General features: G+C 46.4%; 2 protein-coding genes across 7 annotated transcripts in view; one reads left to right on the top strand and one right to left on the bottom strand.

Annotated features, from left to right (window-relative positions):
- LOC118505495 (Kv channel-interacting protein 1) overlaps window positions 1–13852 on the top strand; it is a 30664-nt gene extending 16812 nt beyond the window's left edge. For all 5 annotated transcript variants that reach the window (XM_036041355.1, XM_036041352.1, XM_036041350.1 and 2 more), the window contains 5 exons: window positions 6455–7258; window positions 7701–7770; window positions 7841–7911; window positions 9352–9546; window positions 9611–13852. In XM_036041355.1, the coding sequence (XP_035897248.1) occupies window positions 7103–7258; window positions 7701–7770; window positions 7841–7911; window positions 9352–9546; window positions 9611–9736 (618 nt within the window). In that variant the 5' untranslated portion in view covers window positions 6455–7102 and the 3' untranslated portion in view covers window positions 9737–13852. The remainder of the gene's footprint in view (window positions 1–6454; window positions 7259–7700; window positions 7771–7840; window positions 7912–9351; window positions 9547–9610) is intronic.
- Window positions 13853–13960: 108 nt separating this feature from the next.
- LOC118505492 (protein neuralized) overlaps window positions 13961–18316 on the bottom strand; it is a 41156-nt gene continuing 36800 nt past the window's right edge. For both annotated transcript variants that reach the window (XM_036041347.1, XM_036041346.1), the window contains exons 2-3: window positions 16271–18033; window positions 13961–16179 (exon numbers count right to left, since the gene is read on the bottom strand). In XM_036041347.1, the coding sequence (XP_035897240.1) occupies window positions 15928–16179; window positions 16271–18033 (2015 nt within the window). In that variant the 3' untranslated portion in view covers window positions 13961–15927. The remainder of the gene's footprint in view (window positions 16180–16270; window positions 18034–18316) is intronic.

Genomic DNA, 18316 nt, shown 5'->3' with positions numbered 1-18316 from the left:
ACAGCGCACACCTTTATTTATTGCCAATTTGATGCACTGACAGGCCTGACGGTGGAGGTCCCTCGGTCCCGATAGGTCACGCCTGGCTGATATGGCGTGTCTTATTAAACCGCGGGACATGACGTTTCCCGATAGCGATAATAATAGTAGCAAACGTTAGCAGTGTATGAAAACGAGGGAGTAAAATGGTAGCATGACTTACGTTCTTATCTTGACTGTTGTATGAATTAGCTGTCTGTGTTTCCTACACCGCCAGCCAAGTCCATCGCATGCAAGCTGATGGGAGGGGGAAAATGCTATCCTCCCACCAGCTGCGTGGTGTATCTTTAATCCTTTTCTCTTTTATTCATACTCGAAGAAGACATACAATACGAGCTAGCTGTACCAAACAGGCGGAAGAGAAAATAAAGACATTACGGGGTTGGAATTCGATTTGCATCTCATTGCGAAAGGACCTCCCGACCGGATGAATGATACGGTCGGCCGATTGGAACCGCCGTGGACAAGCTTCCCGGAGTGCGGACCACTTCCCGAAGCGTTACGGCAGTGGCGTGTCGCCTTAAAGAGTTTGCCAACGAGTTTTGCCATAAAAACAAAACGATTCCCTTCGCAGAATTACAGCGTGCTGTGGATCCACGACTGCCCCACACGTTTGAAGGGTTCGAGGTGTGAACAATAAAGCAGTATCGTCGTACCATCGCAACAACCTCGGCCATAATCGTTCGTTCGTTCTTTCGGTTGGAGCTTTCCCGGCCGCTTTGCATAATGTCTCTCCACGGGGGAGCCAAGAGTTTTCTTTTATTGTTGCAAAAGCATCTTAGTTCCCGCATCGCCACGGGTAAACCACACGGCGTTAGGCCCTTTGTAATGTCTCTATATCTATGCTAAGCGCCACGGATAACTTCTGTTGACATTTGTTTCATTTTTGGTCTTTATTATAGCGCATGCCGGTCCCTTTGGCCCGCCAATTGGCCGCTGGTCGCACAGTGCCGACGCTTGGAAGCAATGGTTAGGTAGATGCATAATGAAGAGCTTTTTTTCTGCCGCACCTTAGAAATCCTTAACCTGGTTGAAATGCCTTAAGGAGGTTTGTTTAGTCCAGCTGGAGTGAAGCTACCGGAGGGAATTCGCTTTATCTAATCTAGTCCAAATCGTAGCGAACTGGTTTGCTGAATGCATAATGCGGATGGATGAGACACGAACTGGAAGTTTGCGTGTAACATTTTTTTCCAACTGGCAATCACTATCAGGAAGAAAGCAAAATTCGATTAGAAGTTTTCTAATTAGAAATATGTAAATCGTACTGGTCCCCGTTAGACATCGCTGTTCTTATGTCTTGTTTCTATGTGGTGGTGTATTCTCAGCGGGTCGATATTTTAGTAGCAAACAGAGTATACTGTAATAAATTAATGTTATGGTCATAAGTTAAAGAGAAAATTACACGTTTTACACCAGTAATCATGGCAAATTGTAATCCAACAAGGACACATCTATAAGAAAAGGCCTAAAATACATTCACCAGTAAAATAAGCTAACAGCATGTAACGCTTACTTGTGCTCAAGGATTAAGTCTACGCTAAACAAATAAGAATGTCCTCTTTACACAACCTTAAAAATCCTTGCTATAGTCCCACCAGCGACAAGCTTACAAATCTCAAATTTCACCCACAATGCCACCGTGCAGCACCCCGGTTTGCATTGACTTCCATTTCTGTGCAAAAGATATCGGATGCCACGCTTGTTACCTTCACTCGAGAGACACTTTTCTGTGTGGCATTCGTTCTCGTTAGTGCCGGCGAGTCCTGGCCAAATCTCATACATCACTGTCACGAGAGTGATTACGACATCATTCCTACAAATCCGCTTCCCGTTTTGTGGACTGTTATTTGAATAGCAAGTAAGCTGGCCATCTGCTGCCGGGAAAGTGCGTGCACCAACGGGAACCATCACAGCACTCCGACTCGGGCACATCACAAGCGCGCACCTTTCGTCGTAGTCCGTCTTAATCAAGTGCAAAACATGCCCGGGGCTGCACGCTGCACATTTATGGAAATACAACCTTTTTTTTTGTGCCATCCGGTTCCGTCAGCGGAAAACCTTGCGTCCATTCAAATTTTCGAGAGATGCACTCAACCTGGCACTCCCAAAAATCCGTACGATTCACTCGTTTCGTAACAGGAACGAGACCAGACCAGGAGCTTTATGTTTGCCCACCCCCCGTTGAATGTCCCAGAACACAAATCACATGATGCGCACAGCAAACATTCCGCGTGTTGCCTCACGTGTGTCACCATCGTTTCGGATGAAACTTGAGCCGAAACCGATCCACAAGCATTAACAACCGGAACATGGCAAATGGTGTCCAAACTACCATCCGCTCTACCTACCCTAGCAGCCCGCTCCCCATCCTTGCACGTTCGCAATGGTGCCAATTGTACATGTCCATTTGCTGTTCGTCGATTCGGTGGTCCGGAAAAAGGCGGTGGCAAGGTAACGGACGACATGGAGGATTGTGGAGAAATCACTGACACATATGAATGCGAGCGTGAAGTACACACCTAGGTGCATATTTTCGTGTCACATCGGGTGCCATTTGGTGAATGTTTTAATGTACGGTGACGCAACAGTAAGGTGGGCATAAAATTTTCATCCAAATGACGAGTGGCACAGGAAGTTTGTCCGCTCGTAGAAAGCTCTTAGCCTGGCTTAACACAGGCTACGGAAAGAAAATGGAAGGCAACAAAAAAGGCAGTAAAACAATAAGGTTGTCATGCATACAGAACACAGTCATTAGAGCGAATGCTTTTTAATTCAGTCTGCATCATTAGGGAGCTGCACATGCATGTATGAGTGGCTATGGGAGTGTAAAACATAAATTTTAATTACTTCTGAATCTGATACGATGGTAGCCGTTCGAATGGGTGTTGATGTTAACAATTTTGTTCATAAAAACAAAATCCTTTATTTCAAAAATAATGTAACGAAAAATTCTCACTGAAGCCTAAATGTATGCAATTGTCATTTTTGTAGCTATTCAATCGTTAAAAAACATTGGAAAAAATTCTTTTTCTCTTAAAAAAATCCTTCAAACCCATTGATTGAAATAATTCTATCAACACCGTTTTGATTACTAGCCAATTCAAGTTAATTCCCATTTGATCTTTCACATGGGAAGCACCCTGCTGCACGTGCTAAGGGCAGTTAACACCCTTCGTACAGCACCGCTTAAGGAACGCATTTTCCATTTCCTTTCAGCAAAGTGTAATGCAATTTGTTACTCAATTTTTACCACCAACGGCACGGCACGATAAACGGTCGGCCCTTCCATTCCGGTGCGTGTATTCGATTATCGATCTGCTGCTAGCAAGCCTGTCAACAGCGCATTTTTCCGATGGCATTTAGTGCCAACAACAGTGCCGTCCCTGGAAATCGCGCCCACTGCAACCCACAGTACCGTCCATCGCCATTCGGTGTGCTTGAGTGATGAAAATTAAAACACCAAGCTGTGTGCGAGTGAACCTTTACCACCGGCACAAATGGTTCGGTGATAATCAAATGAAACGTTCGTTTAACTTGATTTTCAATTTTCAAACGCTCACTTTCCTTTTCTCTATTTTAACGCATTTTTTGCCTTTCCAAGCTTTCCCTAGGCTACCTTCTGTTGCAAAATTTTCTTACAGCAAATGATTCCGTGATTGGTTTTCAAGCTTCCCTACTGCAGCCATTTACTGCCCGGCAAGCACGAGCGAAACGGTAATTAGATTTTGTTCGTTTGCAGGGAAAATATGAAAACGGTGCAAAAGGTTTCGGCACCGGTGAATTTCCAAAATTGCCCACGTGCGGTGCAAGTGGAAATTTTAACGCCGAACAAACGCTATTACGTTCCCAAAATGTCGGTATGTGTGTGGGACTGGCCAACAATTGGAAATGCCAACTTCGGGGCTAATTGAGATCTATAGTTTTCCCTTCGGAATAATTTAGTAGGAGCACACACAGAGCAAGCAAAACAATGAGGAGGTTGGTTGTGGTACTGTGGAGAAAGTACGCCGATTTGATGTAATCAATGTTATCGAAATGTCGTGTACAGTGTTAAACGAAGCTATTCATATTCGATGTTTCAACTTGGTAAATAGAGCTTGAAAACATTATGACGTCCTAGAAGCAATTTAATAGCTGTGAAAAGTGCTTCGCTATTAATAATCTTAAAATATTTTAATTTACGTGAGTTTACTTCAACACTCCTGATGGAAATCGGTTTTAAACACTTTAAACCTCTTTAAAAGCTCGTTAGTGGTTGCCAAAAGACTTGCCATAGCAACAGACGTACAATAAATTGCATAAATTCAGGCAATGTAACCGGCAATTCAAGCATTCTAATTAGCCCCTAAGAAGAAGTAATGACTGCCCCAGATTAGAATTTGCAGTATTTTAAACACAAACCCTTGGCACACACCCTCCAAGGTAAAGATTAGGAGTGTTAATGAAGTGACCGTGGTTTGGTTGGAAAATGCCTTCGTTAAGCTAATTAATTCATCCTAATCGGCTCCATAAATCAGTGTTTAAAGATCCAATTATTGAATGTTGCGCTTCGACTAGCCGCTTCAATAGTCAAAGCAATCGCTCATTAGCTGTCTACCTCTTCAAAGCCATCGGGACAAGTGGCTATGCAATTCCATGTAACTCACTTCCACCATCGTCGTTAACATCGGTGCTTTCGCTGGCAGAGAGCGAGAGAGAGAGAATCCCGTTGGTTGCCAGCTTGCGGTCGACTCCGATAACGAGTGTGGTCATATCGAACGGTGCAGTTGCGTAACACAGATCATCCCGCTGTGCCCGATCACGTAGGCGCATTCGTAGTGCAACAGAGCACTGGCAGCCGTGCGATCCCGACATTCATCCAACCATGATAAATGGCTAAATCTGTTTGGTTCGTTTGGTATGTTGTTATCACGTCCCTATGCATAACTAGCACTGAAATTAGAACTGGCCGCAGCTCTCACTCTCCGGTCATGGTTTGTGGTGCGTGTGTGTGGTTTTGCGATGAGGACCCACAAAAGGCTCGACCCTTGTCAAGTCGCTGCACCTACTCTCCTTCCTGTCTCAACCCTGCGATGGCGCGTGGTGTACGTGTGTGCAGAACGACCACGAGGCCATAGACTACACATGGCGGTTGTCGATGTTTGCAATTAAAATCAAGCTCTCGAAACCATTCGCCCACACTCTGGGCCTGTGTTTTCGGGAAAGGACAAAACGGTCGGACACATACATACATTGTTCCGGTTGGTCCACGGCAAACGCTGTGCACGAACGATCAATAAGCTCGACGCTTTGCAAGAGGCGAAACGGTAGATTTGTGGCTTGTGTTTTGGCCTGCCGCCGCCGTGCAGAACCCAGCGGGAAAGGTTGTCTGATTTTGTGCCTCGTCAAGCGAGAACTTCTGCCGCTGAAGGACAGCCGGCTGGCACCGCTTCCGCTTCTGTAGCTATGCCGACACCTCGCCCGCGATGCGGAAAAGTTCGCGAAATGAAAATGGGAACGTTGGAAACTTTCCAAAATAGTGCTGGCCCGGTTACACTCTTCCTTGCTTTGTTGGACGTTCGTATGAGTGTGTACGTGCGTGATGTATATGCTATGGGCAATATGAATAGCTCCGATGCTTTAGAGCTGGTCCCAGAAACCTGTGTTTCCACATCGTTTGACTGAAAGATCGCTTTTATGTTGGCAAACGATCCAAACAACTTTGCAGCTCCATCCCTTCTCGTGTTCTCCAACGATGTAGAACACATTAAAAAAGCTAGTATGTAATTCTACGCTACGGGCCAATGTTACTGGCCACGGTTAAGTACATTTGCCGGGGTTTTTTTTTTGCCAACCGTCTGCCAAACATGCTTCAATCCCCAGCGTCAACTTTAATGGCCCACTTTAAGACGTAGGTAGGACGCTGTAGACGAATCCCGGCACAGAACCTTCGGCCAACCCCTGCCAGTTCTTTACGTTTTGATGAGCTTTTGCCTTAATAAATCTTCTCCTGGTTTAAGTGAACTCGATTTCCCATTTAATCTCCCCACGGTGCGTCCCTATTTCTTCGTGCCGAGCGAGGCAAGATACTTGAAGGCAGCTGCCGGGCCAACGACTTCTCGCAGGAACTACCACCATCGTGCACAGTCGGAGAAGCCAGCCTGGGCTGGCAATCGGATTTAATCATTTTCATAAATTCTAATTTCCCCGAGATATTAGAAGCCTCCCCATCGTAATTAGCTTGCATTGCGAGTGGTACGATGGGTTGGCGACGGTCATTATTTCAATCTGGCGCAAAACGTTCATTTAGTATAATTTGCGGTCATGCGCTTATTAAAGCAAAATATGTGCACTATTTGAGGTGTGTTTAGTACATGTTTATGATACGGTAAGGTTTTGAAACTAATCACTCCCTTCTCCTTTTCTCCCATTTCAGAGCTACAGCGATCATTCATTCGATGAAGTTGTGAAGTCATGCTTCAATAATGCATCAAGTAAAATTGTTTCTTAACGAAAGCAACGGAATCTCATGCTGCAAATCATATCATAAGCTGTAGAAAAGTTCCGTAAAAATCTGAACCCGGCACATTGTACGTCGTGAAGGAAATACATTGAAACAACTTCATCCGATAGTGCCATTCGCCCGTGTTACCATCCTGATCGAGACAAGTTTGACAGTTCGAAACTTAAACTTAACACAGTTCAGTTCAATTTTAATACATTTACGATACACAGCAGAAAAAAATTTGCCCGCGCTACTAACAGGGAGAAAGTTTCCATCCTCTTCACATCATGCGCGCTTTTTTACCCACCCGAACCGGAAGCAAGCTGTAAATTCGCACTTCGAGCAACGGTTAATACAAGCAAACCACAGAGCCTGTAAGCTGGTTGCCCGTACCGTGCCCGTTGGTCAACTAAAAACCACACACAAGTCGAAGCAAAACGGTGCAAAATCGGCTGACAAGTTTGAACAATTTCTCCCAAACTCCCACACTGAAAACTATCTCGACCGGTACCCTGGTGAACTGGAAGCGCATCCGGAAACTTCGCTCCTGCGGTCGCTCCGTTTAAGGTCAATGAAAAGATGGCTACCCCACCGGACAGTCCGATTGAGGAGGTGGTGTACGAGCTAGAGCCTGCCCGGGCACCGAAACCGATACCGGTCGCACTAGAGGATCTTTGCCGACTGACAAAGTTCACCCGCCAGGAGATACGGGTCATGTACAGAGGCTTCAAAACGGTAAGTGGAGATGGGTTCGAGAGTAGCGCCCTAATGAGAGGGAGGGAGGGACCATGTCCTTTATCCGCTCTGAAGGTCATCACTACAGTTTTTTGACTGATTATTGCAATAGGTAATAGGTCCTCACAGATTTCAACTCTTTAACTTTTAATTTGAGTTACACATTGACTTTACTTGGCGTCAGTCTTTTGAAAGATTATCCTGCAGATATTGTAATTTATAGTTAACTGTTGTAACGTTGTTAACACCCCGGTAACCCGTAAAGGTCCGGGATTAAACAATTAACACACATAAAACAGAAGCTATTCGCTTCCTCACGTTAAAGAGCATAAAAAAGAGATTGCATACTTTCAGGCTACACCAATCAGAGCAGCATCGAGACAAGACATAATAATTATAATCATATGCTTCTTCAAATTCAAATTCTAAATCCTTCTTGCAGGAATGTCCAGACGGGGTTGTGCACGAAGATAGCTTCAAGGATATTTATGCGAAATTCTTCCCACATGGAAGTAAGTTCCATACTTCATAATTCATATTTTTCCTATGCATTTCATGCGAACCTCTCATCTTCCCTTGCAGATTCCAGCCTTTACGCGCACTATGTGTTCAAAGCGTTCGATGTCAACTGCAATGGATCCATTACCTTCCGGGTAAGTGCCACCGCAAACGTGTACCGTTAGCGTTAATGTGTGCTTGCCGCTTTCCCACGCTCTAAATCCATCGATCGTCAGCACGACACAGCTCCCCAATCCTTTTCCACACGCAACGGTAACCCGATGCGCTTTCAGGCATTCACGAGCACAGGCTTTAACGCCGCCAGCGAAAGATGAGCTCCAATTCTTGCAGGACGCAAAATTACGCCAAAACACGCAACACGCCTCCCCACCCCAAGAAGGTTGTTGACGTTGTCGTTTGTGAATGGACCAGCTCGGGCCGGCTGTTGACGCGTCGCTTAGATCCGGAAGTGCGTGTGACCGTGCACACGAGCCGAACGGGGCACCGGGAACTGATGAAACGTAAAGTTCGATTTAAGTGACTCGGCTATTAACACCAATTAATTATTCAGCCGTACGTTTAGCCGCACGTTCAGTTTTCGGGGGCCCGGGCCCACGTTCCGGGACGGGATGGGTTTGAAAATTAAATTATTGTAGCTCTCTCATCGTACCCGTCCTCGGCTGGTGGTTAGCGATGACGGTAAGGAGCCCGCTGGGAATTGGCCTCGTCCTTACGGCGTAGGTTCTAACGGAAGGTTCACCAACCATCAAACTCAACCGGAAGCGAAAGAGAGCGAAAGCGAGCTAGTGGTTGCGGGAGAGAGATGAGAGAGAGAGAGAGAGAGTGAGCACCCGTAGCTAGTTTTCCCGCCCCATAATTATAAGCGTAATTAGTTTTCTACCCCTTGTTGCGGTTGGTTCTCTTGCAAACTCGCTGCCGGACAGTTTTGCTTGCCCTCGATCTCGGGCTGGCTGTTTGTTTTTGTGCCTCCTTACGATTTGTCGGTTGTTTGCTGCTTCTCACTTTCATCGCTGAGTTTTATTATTTATTTGCGAATGAATATCATTAACGCCACTTAAGTCACTTCCGCGATGGTGACCGTAGCGCCGTACTCTCCATGTACGGGTTCCGGTGGCGAATATTAATGAATACAAAAGCGCTAGCTGAAAGGGCCGCGATCATCACGTTTGCATGCTTAATTGCAATTTGTGCGCCGTGTAGCAGAAGCACTTGAGGCTGAGTCTGAGTGTTATGCTAGCAATCGTGGCCATTTATTGGGAACGAATAGTTTGATTAACAAGCATCTGCATTAATCAAACAGGCGGGAATGAGCTATTTAATTCGTATCATTAGCCTGCCTATCAATTTTGCCATCGAGGCATGTTACGATTTATATTTTAGAGCATCAAGATTCGTACAATTGTTTCTTTTTATTATTTAGTTGAGAACCATGCCTCTATCTCAATTTGCCACATGGACTGTCTCAAATTCAATTCAAGTTTAGAGTGCCATTTTATGAAACAATTATGAGACACTACTACATTCCAATGGACGCTAATAGATGCTTTTTACACCCCATTTATTTCCATTCACAGGATCTTCTCGTCACCCTGTCTACTCTTCTACGTGGTTCCGTTTACGAGCGGCTACGATGGACGTTCCGATTGTACGATATCAACGGCGACGGTTGCATTAGCCGAGGAGAATTGGGAGAAATTGTGTCAGCCGTACACGAACTGATGGGACGGCGACCACACCAACCAGACGATGACCGGAAGGCCCGGGAACAGGTAGTGCATGTCGATCGATATCTTTCCTTCCTCCATTCTGACACCGCTTGCCCTCTACTTTCAGGTTGATAAAGTGTTTGCAAAGCTAGACCTGAACCAGGACGGTATCATCACGATCGAGGAATTTCTCGAGGCATGCCTGAAGGATGACGTCGTCACGAAGTCCCTGCAAATGTTCGACTGTCTTTGATGACCGTCGGCCGAAAGTGTCTACGCGGGCTTGCGCAAACCCGATCTAGACCGGTTTGCGTTAATCCATCTCTAAGGCAGGCAGGAGGACCTGATCTAAGGGCAGGATGGATGATGCTCGACACATCCCGCCAAGGATCAGTGCCCTCGGAAACTCCCGCGTGGACGGATAGGCTCCTGGTGTGAGCGTGGTTAAGTTTGTTCAGAAATCTAACAACCCATCAACAACTAGCAGGAACTTAAGGTCTCTACTGGGCGCTCCGGTGTTGGGGGCGAGTAAATAATCCGATTCTTCCAATGCTTGCACTCGATTCCAAGAATCCTCCCCGAGTAGGAGGCGATAGGCGAAGGGGGCGTCCCGTCCAGCTGCATCCGGACGGTTGCCACCGTATTGCTCCGGTCCATATCACGTTCCAGTACATCTACGAAAGCAATAACGTTATGTTGATAAGATGCTAAGAGAGAGGGCAGGAGGCGCAAACAAACAAACCGACAAACACTAACGAACCGTGATCGTGCCACAGTGGCAACGGACAAAAACGCGGGAAAAAATGTTTTTAATAAACATGTTTTTATATAGTTTGTATTGTAAATCGCTTTGGGTTCTTTGTTCTTGCACCGATGAAGAGGGTCAGCACCAGGATTTGGTAGGGTACGATCGTTGCACTTACCGACACCGGTCGGCACCGGGTTACAATAATAACGTTAGCAGCGAGCAGTAGTCTCTAGGATGACTTAGATGCGGGCGCTTAAGTATAGGCACACACACTTTGACTAATCAAACTGGCATACCCATTGCTAGCTGTAGCTGCTATCTCGAGTGTAGGGTGTAAGCAATCTTATCGTAAACGAATCTCATCCTTTCGTTATCTAACATTCATTCACTTCCATCGCATTTTAATCGCTCAGTCTCGGTGAACGGGGTGTGGATGTAAAACACAGCTTAGTTGACAATAGACAATCGTTTACAGGTAGTAGTTTCGATTAGTAGAGAAACATAGGGACTTTGTAAAAGGCAAAAACGGCATGAATCATACATTATTTCAAATCAATTCATAATTTTACGGAAGATCTTCGTGTCGCATCTTCACGCTTACGCCATCAACGCTCAGTTATGTTTTTCACCGGCAGCTATCAGTAACTACATTCATCACCAAAGGAGAGTTAAAGCGCTATCGAAGTTTAAGTTTACCCCCTTTTCGCAACGAAACTAGCCATGTACAGTACTGCACGTTAACTAACCAATATATGAAACCAGTATTAGCATTCCATCGTTTAGTTCTCTTTGTGGTGGCTCTCTAGATGCTGATGTGTGCTGTATCATCTGGCGCAGAAAGCAAAGGCAAAAGAAAAAGGCATTTAACAAAATACGCATTGAAGCATTGTAAGAAAGGTAACTAACAAAACACCAAAAACTACCAATAAGTCAAACAAAACCCGGTAGGGAACGAACCCCCCCATGGCCAGTACGAAATCGTAAGTAGACTAGCGCAGAATGAATGGACGAGTTCGCTAGTGGGAGAGATGAGTGAACGTGGCGAAAGGAATGTGGAAGCATTTTAAATTAATTAGCAATTTTAAAATTAATTAGCATAAGGTGACGACGAGTGAAAAAATAAAAACAGCCAAATTGTAAAGCGGAAGGCGAGCGGAAAAAAACATTTTAAAACCACTCACACCAAGCACATCCATCTCGGACTGTTCTTTCCGTACCCTTTGATACGCGAGGGCGTGCGGCCAAACGCGAGGCGAGGCGAATCTCCTATCCGTTTATTAGTGTCTCTTGTATGGATGTATCTCCTCGATTATGCATGTGTGTGTGTGTGTATCGTACGGAAAAGTGTACACTCTCTCACACTCAATGCCACTGGAGCTCAAAGATATTTGGACACGACGATTTGCATGACAGTGTTCCTTAGTGTAGTCGTATACTTAGCTCACTCTCGAGTGTACAGCGGATGTCGTGCAGACATTTGCTCTGACGCTTCTATACTATCGTTCAGCTACTAGAACCAGGGCGTTATAGGTAGAGTAAATGGGAGGATAGCCTACCGGTAGCGATGTGATCGGCGTGATACTGTTTATAGCCGGCAGTTGAACACGATTCAACGATACACTTCACTCCTCAACTGCTTGCCCACCGTTTGACGGTGGATAAAAAACTTAACCCGTTACGAAAACGAAACTATACATACCTAGAGCTGCATTAAGTGTCTACAGTTTATGGAGAGAACGAAAACATCCACAACTAAATGCTACCTTACCCATTTTACCCCTTTTTGCATTTGTTGGAAGGACGCACAACTCACTAACATACCTAGCACTGCGAGAAACACTCATTTGGATTAATTGATTTTAATTTAAAATCCTTGCTGCTTGAGTCGAAATTCGATCGATAAAGCGATTGCCGCTTCGTTTACTCATCAGAGGACATTGCATACTTTGAGGCGCACATTTCGCACCGAAGTGTATGTGCAACAAGCAGGACAAAATAAAGTGGATTTTCCCACAAAAACCGTTATCTGAAAAGTTATACTAACATTACACATACTCATTACTCTTGCAAGGTGTCTATTATTCCATCATTCATCGCATTTCTCTTCGGAAAAGCCACAATCAAACTGGAATTGTTGTGTCGACTACTGCTACCCACCATCACCCCAATACGACGTAGAAACAAAAGCCCAACACAATCAAAACGATCGATGATCGCTTCATCGTTACACACAACTACAAAAAAAAACAATCAAAAACGAAGCCAGTATTGCCTGTGAAACCAACACCTCAAATGAGCTCTATTTTTCTAGCGTAAACCTTTAAAACTGTTATACATTGTACTGAATTGGGTAATGTTGGTGATGCGTTTTACTCCCCCATTCTCGCTCTCGCCGCACATTTTTTTCCCCAACCAAACTATTTTTGTTGTTTCCCCACCCCCAAAACGATCGCATCACATTACATACTACCAAACCAAAAAAAAGGAAATCATTCTGTCAATTACCGATTGCCAGCAGCACCTGGATGGATGACTGCTTGCGCTGTGCAACGAGTTCGTGTCACGTTGTCTTTCCCTCAGTTTTAACTTTGCTCACTCAATTCACACCATTTGCATGCATGGTTGTTTTTTTGTGCACCATTTGGTAAAGAATCGAACACCTCGACTGCGGTCGGTGCGTGGAGCCAGTGAGGGCATAAGCATTATACCTAGAGATACCCAGCTGCAGCGGAGAAGTCTGAACGTTCAACAAATACCCCACTGTTGCTGTAAAAGTCGAGACAAAAAGAAAATCTGTTTTTAAATGTACCTGTGTATAAAGTAGCGTTAAATTGAGATTGAGATTTAAGAATTTGGGGATGCATAAGGGCGATACGGAAAGGCAAAGGTACAGACAAAGAAATATTCTCTCCCACCAAAGTATTAGCAACTAGGGCCATCGTCTCGTGCTCGATCGTCCTACCATGGTAGCGATCGCGTGCTGAGCGGGCCGGATAGTGATGACCGATTAACAGACGTCCCGAAAAGACGAACTTATATATAAATGCATGATGTGAAACAAATGAAAGATATATATACACATATACATAGGCAGAACAAACAAACAAACAAACAAGCAAAACAGACACGGAAACAGCACTAGTAACGCGTTGAACAATTTAACTAATGATCGGTAGTGTAATTAAGATGCAAACTATGAAATATGAACTAACAAACTTTGTTGAGATAAAACTAGCCGGCAGTGAAACCACCTAACGGTTCCCGCTTGTAAGGAAAGGGGGGGGGGCAAAAAGAAGGGGAAGGGAAGGAAAAGCAGGGAAGCATACGAAGAAGAGTGAACACGTTGATTTCATTTTCTTACACACCATCGTCCATGTTCTGTTCAAATCACCTTTCAATGATACCGAGTCGCTTAGCCGCTCGTTAAGAGGCTCCATCGAACACTCCGCACACGGTTCAACTCTCCAGGGCCGGCCATCTACATTCATTTTTACTTTCTCAATGTTTCCCCCCCAACAAAAAGGTGTACTGTACATTGTGAGCAAGGAATCATTCTAGCGCACCGCTGTTTAAATAAATGAAACTGGTTATCAATAAGTGTTTACGGCAATTGAAAACAAATTGGTCAATAATTTTATTTTTACTAAGGATACAAACGATCATCCGAAACATATGTCCTGAAAAGTGTGGTAAAATGAAGCATAAATCAAAGAATCAAGTGCGTTTGAATTGTTTTTCAAGTTAGTTCTGTATTTCTTATTGAAGGTTTCTGTTTGTTCATATTTGTTTTGCATTTCTTTAGGTAGTAGCGTCACAAAACAATGAGAAAACAACAAAGGGACAAAATGTACAGTTGAATCATACCGCCTGCGCCAACCTATGTAGCAATAAATTATCTTTAAAGACTGTACCGAACGCACAAGCAGTTAGCCCATCTTATCTTACATCTGCCGGCTATTCCCGCACCTTCCGCCTTCTCACTACTACTGACTGACCAAGCGTCCATTTTTCTTTTCTGCCCACCCCGTGCTAAGTGTTTGGCAGCTATGTTCAATTCCAGCTCCAGAGCATGGATCCTGGACCCCGAGCTCCAGGAACAAATCCAACCGATTATTGCCCACTATGATTGCCTGGCGCACAAAAGTATCGAACGGAAGTAGAACCAACCAAAAATAGCTAGCTATGAGACGTGTGCTTTCAGGTTAAAATAAAATTAAACTCAAAATCGATTGCTGGTTTAAATAATAGTCGCGTTTTCGCTTTTTTAATATTTCTTTTCCTCATTCCATTTCCGTACACAACTATATAATTGTATGCTCGTAATCCGAATGCCATTGCTTTGACTATTTGACTAGAAAATAAATTATTGAACCGATAGCACGTTCGGCACGTTTGCAACTAGAACAGTGCACCGAACGAAGCGCGATCACGCTCCGTGAGTGCATTCGGGACAGAGCTCCTACCTATCGGCCCATCGTCGCTTGAATTATTGTGGAAAAAAAAAAACCAATGCTTTAAAAAAATCCGTTTTACACTATCATACACTGTACACGAGGTAATGAAGCAAGAGAGAGCTATTCGGAAACCTAACAACAACTCGACCTTGTCAGTTTGTGTACTTATTGCCCTATCGATCGAGCTAACCTTTTTTCACGATTATGTACTCCTGTACGAAGCAGCGCATCCTATCTGGAAGCGACATTTGTTTCCTTTTTTTTTGGCAAACTTGTTCCCCTCTCTCTCTCTCTCTCGTTCTCTCATTTTAGTGGCCATTAACAGTCCCGACATCGGTCATAGGAATTGCCACTGATCTGGAGGATATAGGTGTCGAATTGACTATTTTGTAAACTAGAGTGTTAGGGGTTTAAAACAAACCCACCAAGCAATAACTGGCCTCGTTCGATTATTGACTGACGCATGGCTAACGCGCCCCTTCCCACAACTGCTTCGTGTAAATGCAATGAAATGCCTTCCCTTCCGTTACACTCGGTTTTGGTTTTCGCTCTCTAACTCAATTCACTCCCACCGGCCGTTTTTCTCCGCCGTACGGGTTTTCTTACACACTAGTCAATTGTGTTGCTGCATTCGGTAAACATACTTTCTACTGCATTCCTCATTTCGGTTATTTTGTTTTTGTTTTTGGCTACCATCATCACATCGCATCATCGTCTACCATCACCGCGCGTTCCGCCTCCGTACACCGTTCCGTTCCAGTTCGGTCCATAACGAACGCTTGCGGTTTGTTTGCTAACCTAACCAAAAGCCTAACTTCAGTGCCCCAAAAGAAACTCGCATCCACTGCGCCAGTGTGCGTGTGACTTGTTCTGCTATAAATTTTGACTACTCAATAGTTTATCTTGCAACCGATAAACTATCAGTGTTAATTTATGTCCCCACCGCTATGGGCGTTGGAGGGATGCGCTGGAGGACCGGTTCGCAACAAACGGTGACGGAATAACGTTACTTCCCAACCGTTACTTCCTACAACAAACATCAACAACAACTGGAACTCCTCGCTAACCGACGATCGCCCTTCTTTCTTGTTTTGCTCTTCCTCTTCCTTCAAATCACAACTGTTATGCACTGCCTGCTTAATCACATTTGTTTGGCGCGTGGAGTACACGCACGGGTAATCCACACGGTCCATTTTTCGGTTTCTTTGGCTATGCCCCCATCGGTATGTTTTCACCTGGCGTCTACGACTTGTACGTGCGGATGACATCGCGAATCACGGCCCGGCACAGCGGGCAGTGTCCACCGCCGATGCCACGCCACTGCTTGATCGCGCAATCGTAGCACATGCACATATGGCCGCACATGTACAGCACCGAATCGATCGGTTTCTCGAAGCAGATCGTGCAATCGACACAGTTGGTCGAGCTGTAGATGCCGTTGGCGGCGAGGGCTGCAGTCGAGTAGTTGGCTGCGTTGTTGTAGTTGGACAGTGACTGTAATGTGGAAAGGAAAAGCAATGCGTCCGTTAGTTAAACCCTTTCCAGCAGCAAAGGTGTTGCTTGTGTGTGTGCGTAAGACACTTACCTCAGGGTAGGCAGAAGAATTGCTAGCAGCGTAGTTGTTGCTGTTGTTGTTGGTGGCCATCAGCTCGCTGGCCGTTCCCGTCGAGCCAGTATGCGACGAGAGCGAAAGTGTCGACAGTGGGACGGACAATGTGGAAGCGGAAGTGGTCATACCGCGCGTCACGAGCGTGGCTTGTGCCTGCGTTTGGGACGATTGTTGATGCTGCTGCTGCTGCTGCTGGCTGAGAACGTCGGCTGGAGGCAGATTGACGACTAGCACCGTACCGCCCGGGTTGATCTGGATCATGTCGGGACGCACGGATGCGGTAGCAGCGGTATTGGCCGTCGCCTGCTGAACCAGGGCGCTCGTCGAAGAACCACCGGCAAGCGTCCGACAGCTGCCGGTTGCCATGGAGGCGGATTCCGCCATCACCTGTTGCTCCTGATGCAGGCTGCGAACCGATTGACTAGTGGCGGCTGCCAGCGACGAATGTGACCGGGCCATGTACATGCTGGTGGCGCACGACGAAGGCACCGGCGTAGGCGGAAGCGTGAACAGACGCACACTCTGCGTAGAACCGTACACATCCAGGAAGGCCCACAGCTGCAACGACTGGTCGATGTGCATAATGACCGACGGTGCACCACCGTTCTTGCTGATCTGCACCTCCCCGTTGACGGTGATGTTGAAGCACAGCTCATCGCCTCGTACCAGCGTAGACGCAACGTCCTTGCTCACCACCCAGTACTCTGGCCGATCAAGCAGCATGTCCGAATCGTCGGGCAGATCGTTCAGCTGCAGACTGGCCGGATCACAGGACGTCAGGCCCAGCGCTAACGAACCCACGAAGATCGAGTCCGTCTTAAGGATCTGAATGATCAACCGTTCGCCGATCTTGACCGGTCGGGGCGAGAACACGTACCCTTGGCAGAACTCGGTGTCGGCACGGGTCGCCACGTACCGGTCAGCGGAAAACTTAATGTTACGACCACGTACCGGATGGAAGGGCAGTGGCAACAGTCCCGGCGCTGGACTGTGGTAGCGTACGGAGGTGGAGGGACTCAGGGCACCGCAAGTCACCGGGCGCTCCTCCATCAGCTGATGGTTGTGCTGGTTAATGCTGAGCGATTCCATCTGTGGCATACCGATTTCCGGTTCCGTCGGTCGTCGCGTTTGGCTTTGCGCGTGTGGATGAGCGCCATGATGCTGTTGCTGCTGGTGTTGCTGCTGTTGGTGTTGATGTTGCTGCTGCTGGGCCTGGAACATGTAGATGCGCGAGTCGAGGAACTCGATCGCGGTCGAGTTGCCGTACACATCGATCACGGCCCACAGCGGTCCGCGTGCATCCACATCGGTAATGAACACGCCCTTCTCCTCGCCGTTGATGCCGAAATGTACATCACCCGACGGCGTGACGTAGTAGAACAGCACATTGCCCCGGTAGCAGTACCGTTCGTTCAGTGCCTTCGCCCAGAAGCCGGGTTTGTTCGTCAGGTCCGGGCAGGCATACTTTGGCAGGTTACCGCGCAGCGAGGACGGATCGTTGCAAGTAAAGCCGAACCGAATCACACCGCTCCAGTTGTTTGAGATGTCCAGGAATTTGACGCATACGCGCTCGTTCACGCGCACCGGCCGTGCGCTGAAGGTGATGCCCTTGCAGAACGATTCGTACCGCTTGGCGACGGTACCTTCGCGCGAGATCCGAATGTTGTCACCGTGCACGCTGTGGAACTGTAGCGGGGGCAGATTGTTGGGACCGGGACAGGACGATGCACTTCTCGTTGCTGAAGAGAAAGAGAGAGGGCGAGAGAAACACAAACGGTGATCGATCAGTAAAACACGCGCTCAAGATGATGCCGCACAGCTGGTGCGTTCGTTAAAAATAAATACACACTAAATCTGTTCCCAATCCCTACCGACAACGAGTCACGAAACAGGGAGGCAAAGCTACCGGCAGGTGTGGGCACACGTTTACCGCGGCCTTCCGGTGCGCTACCGGTGGCACCGGAACCGGATGTCCATTAAACGGTGGTAAAATGGAACGCTCGGTACGTCCCGAAACAAAAA

Source organism: Anopheles stephensi, chromosome 2 (assembly GCF_013141755.1).
Source record: "Anopheles stephensi strain Indian chromosome 2, UCI_ANSTEP_V1.0, whole genome shotgun sequence".
Taxonomy (NCBI): Eukaryota; Metazoa; Arthropoda; class Insecta; order Diptera; family Culicidae; genus Anopheles; species Anopheles stephensi.
This window is presented reverse-complemented; position numbering and strand designations above follow the sequence as displayed.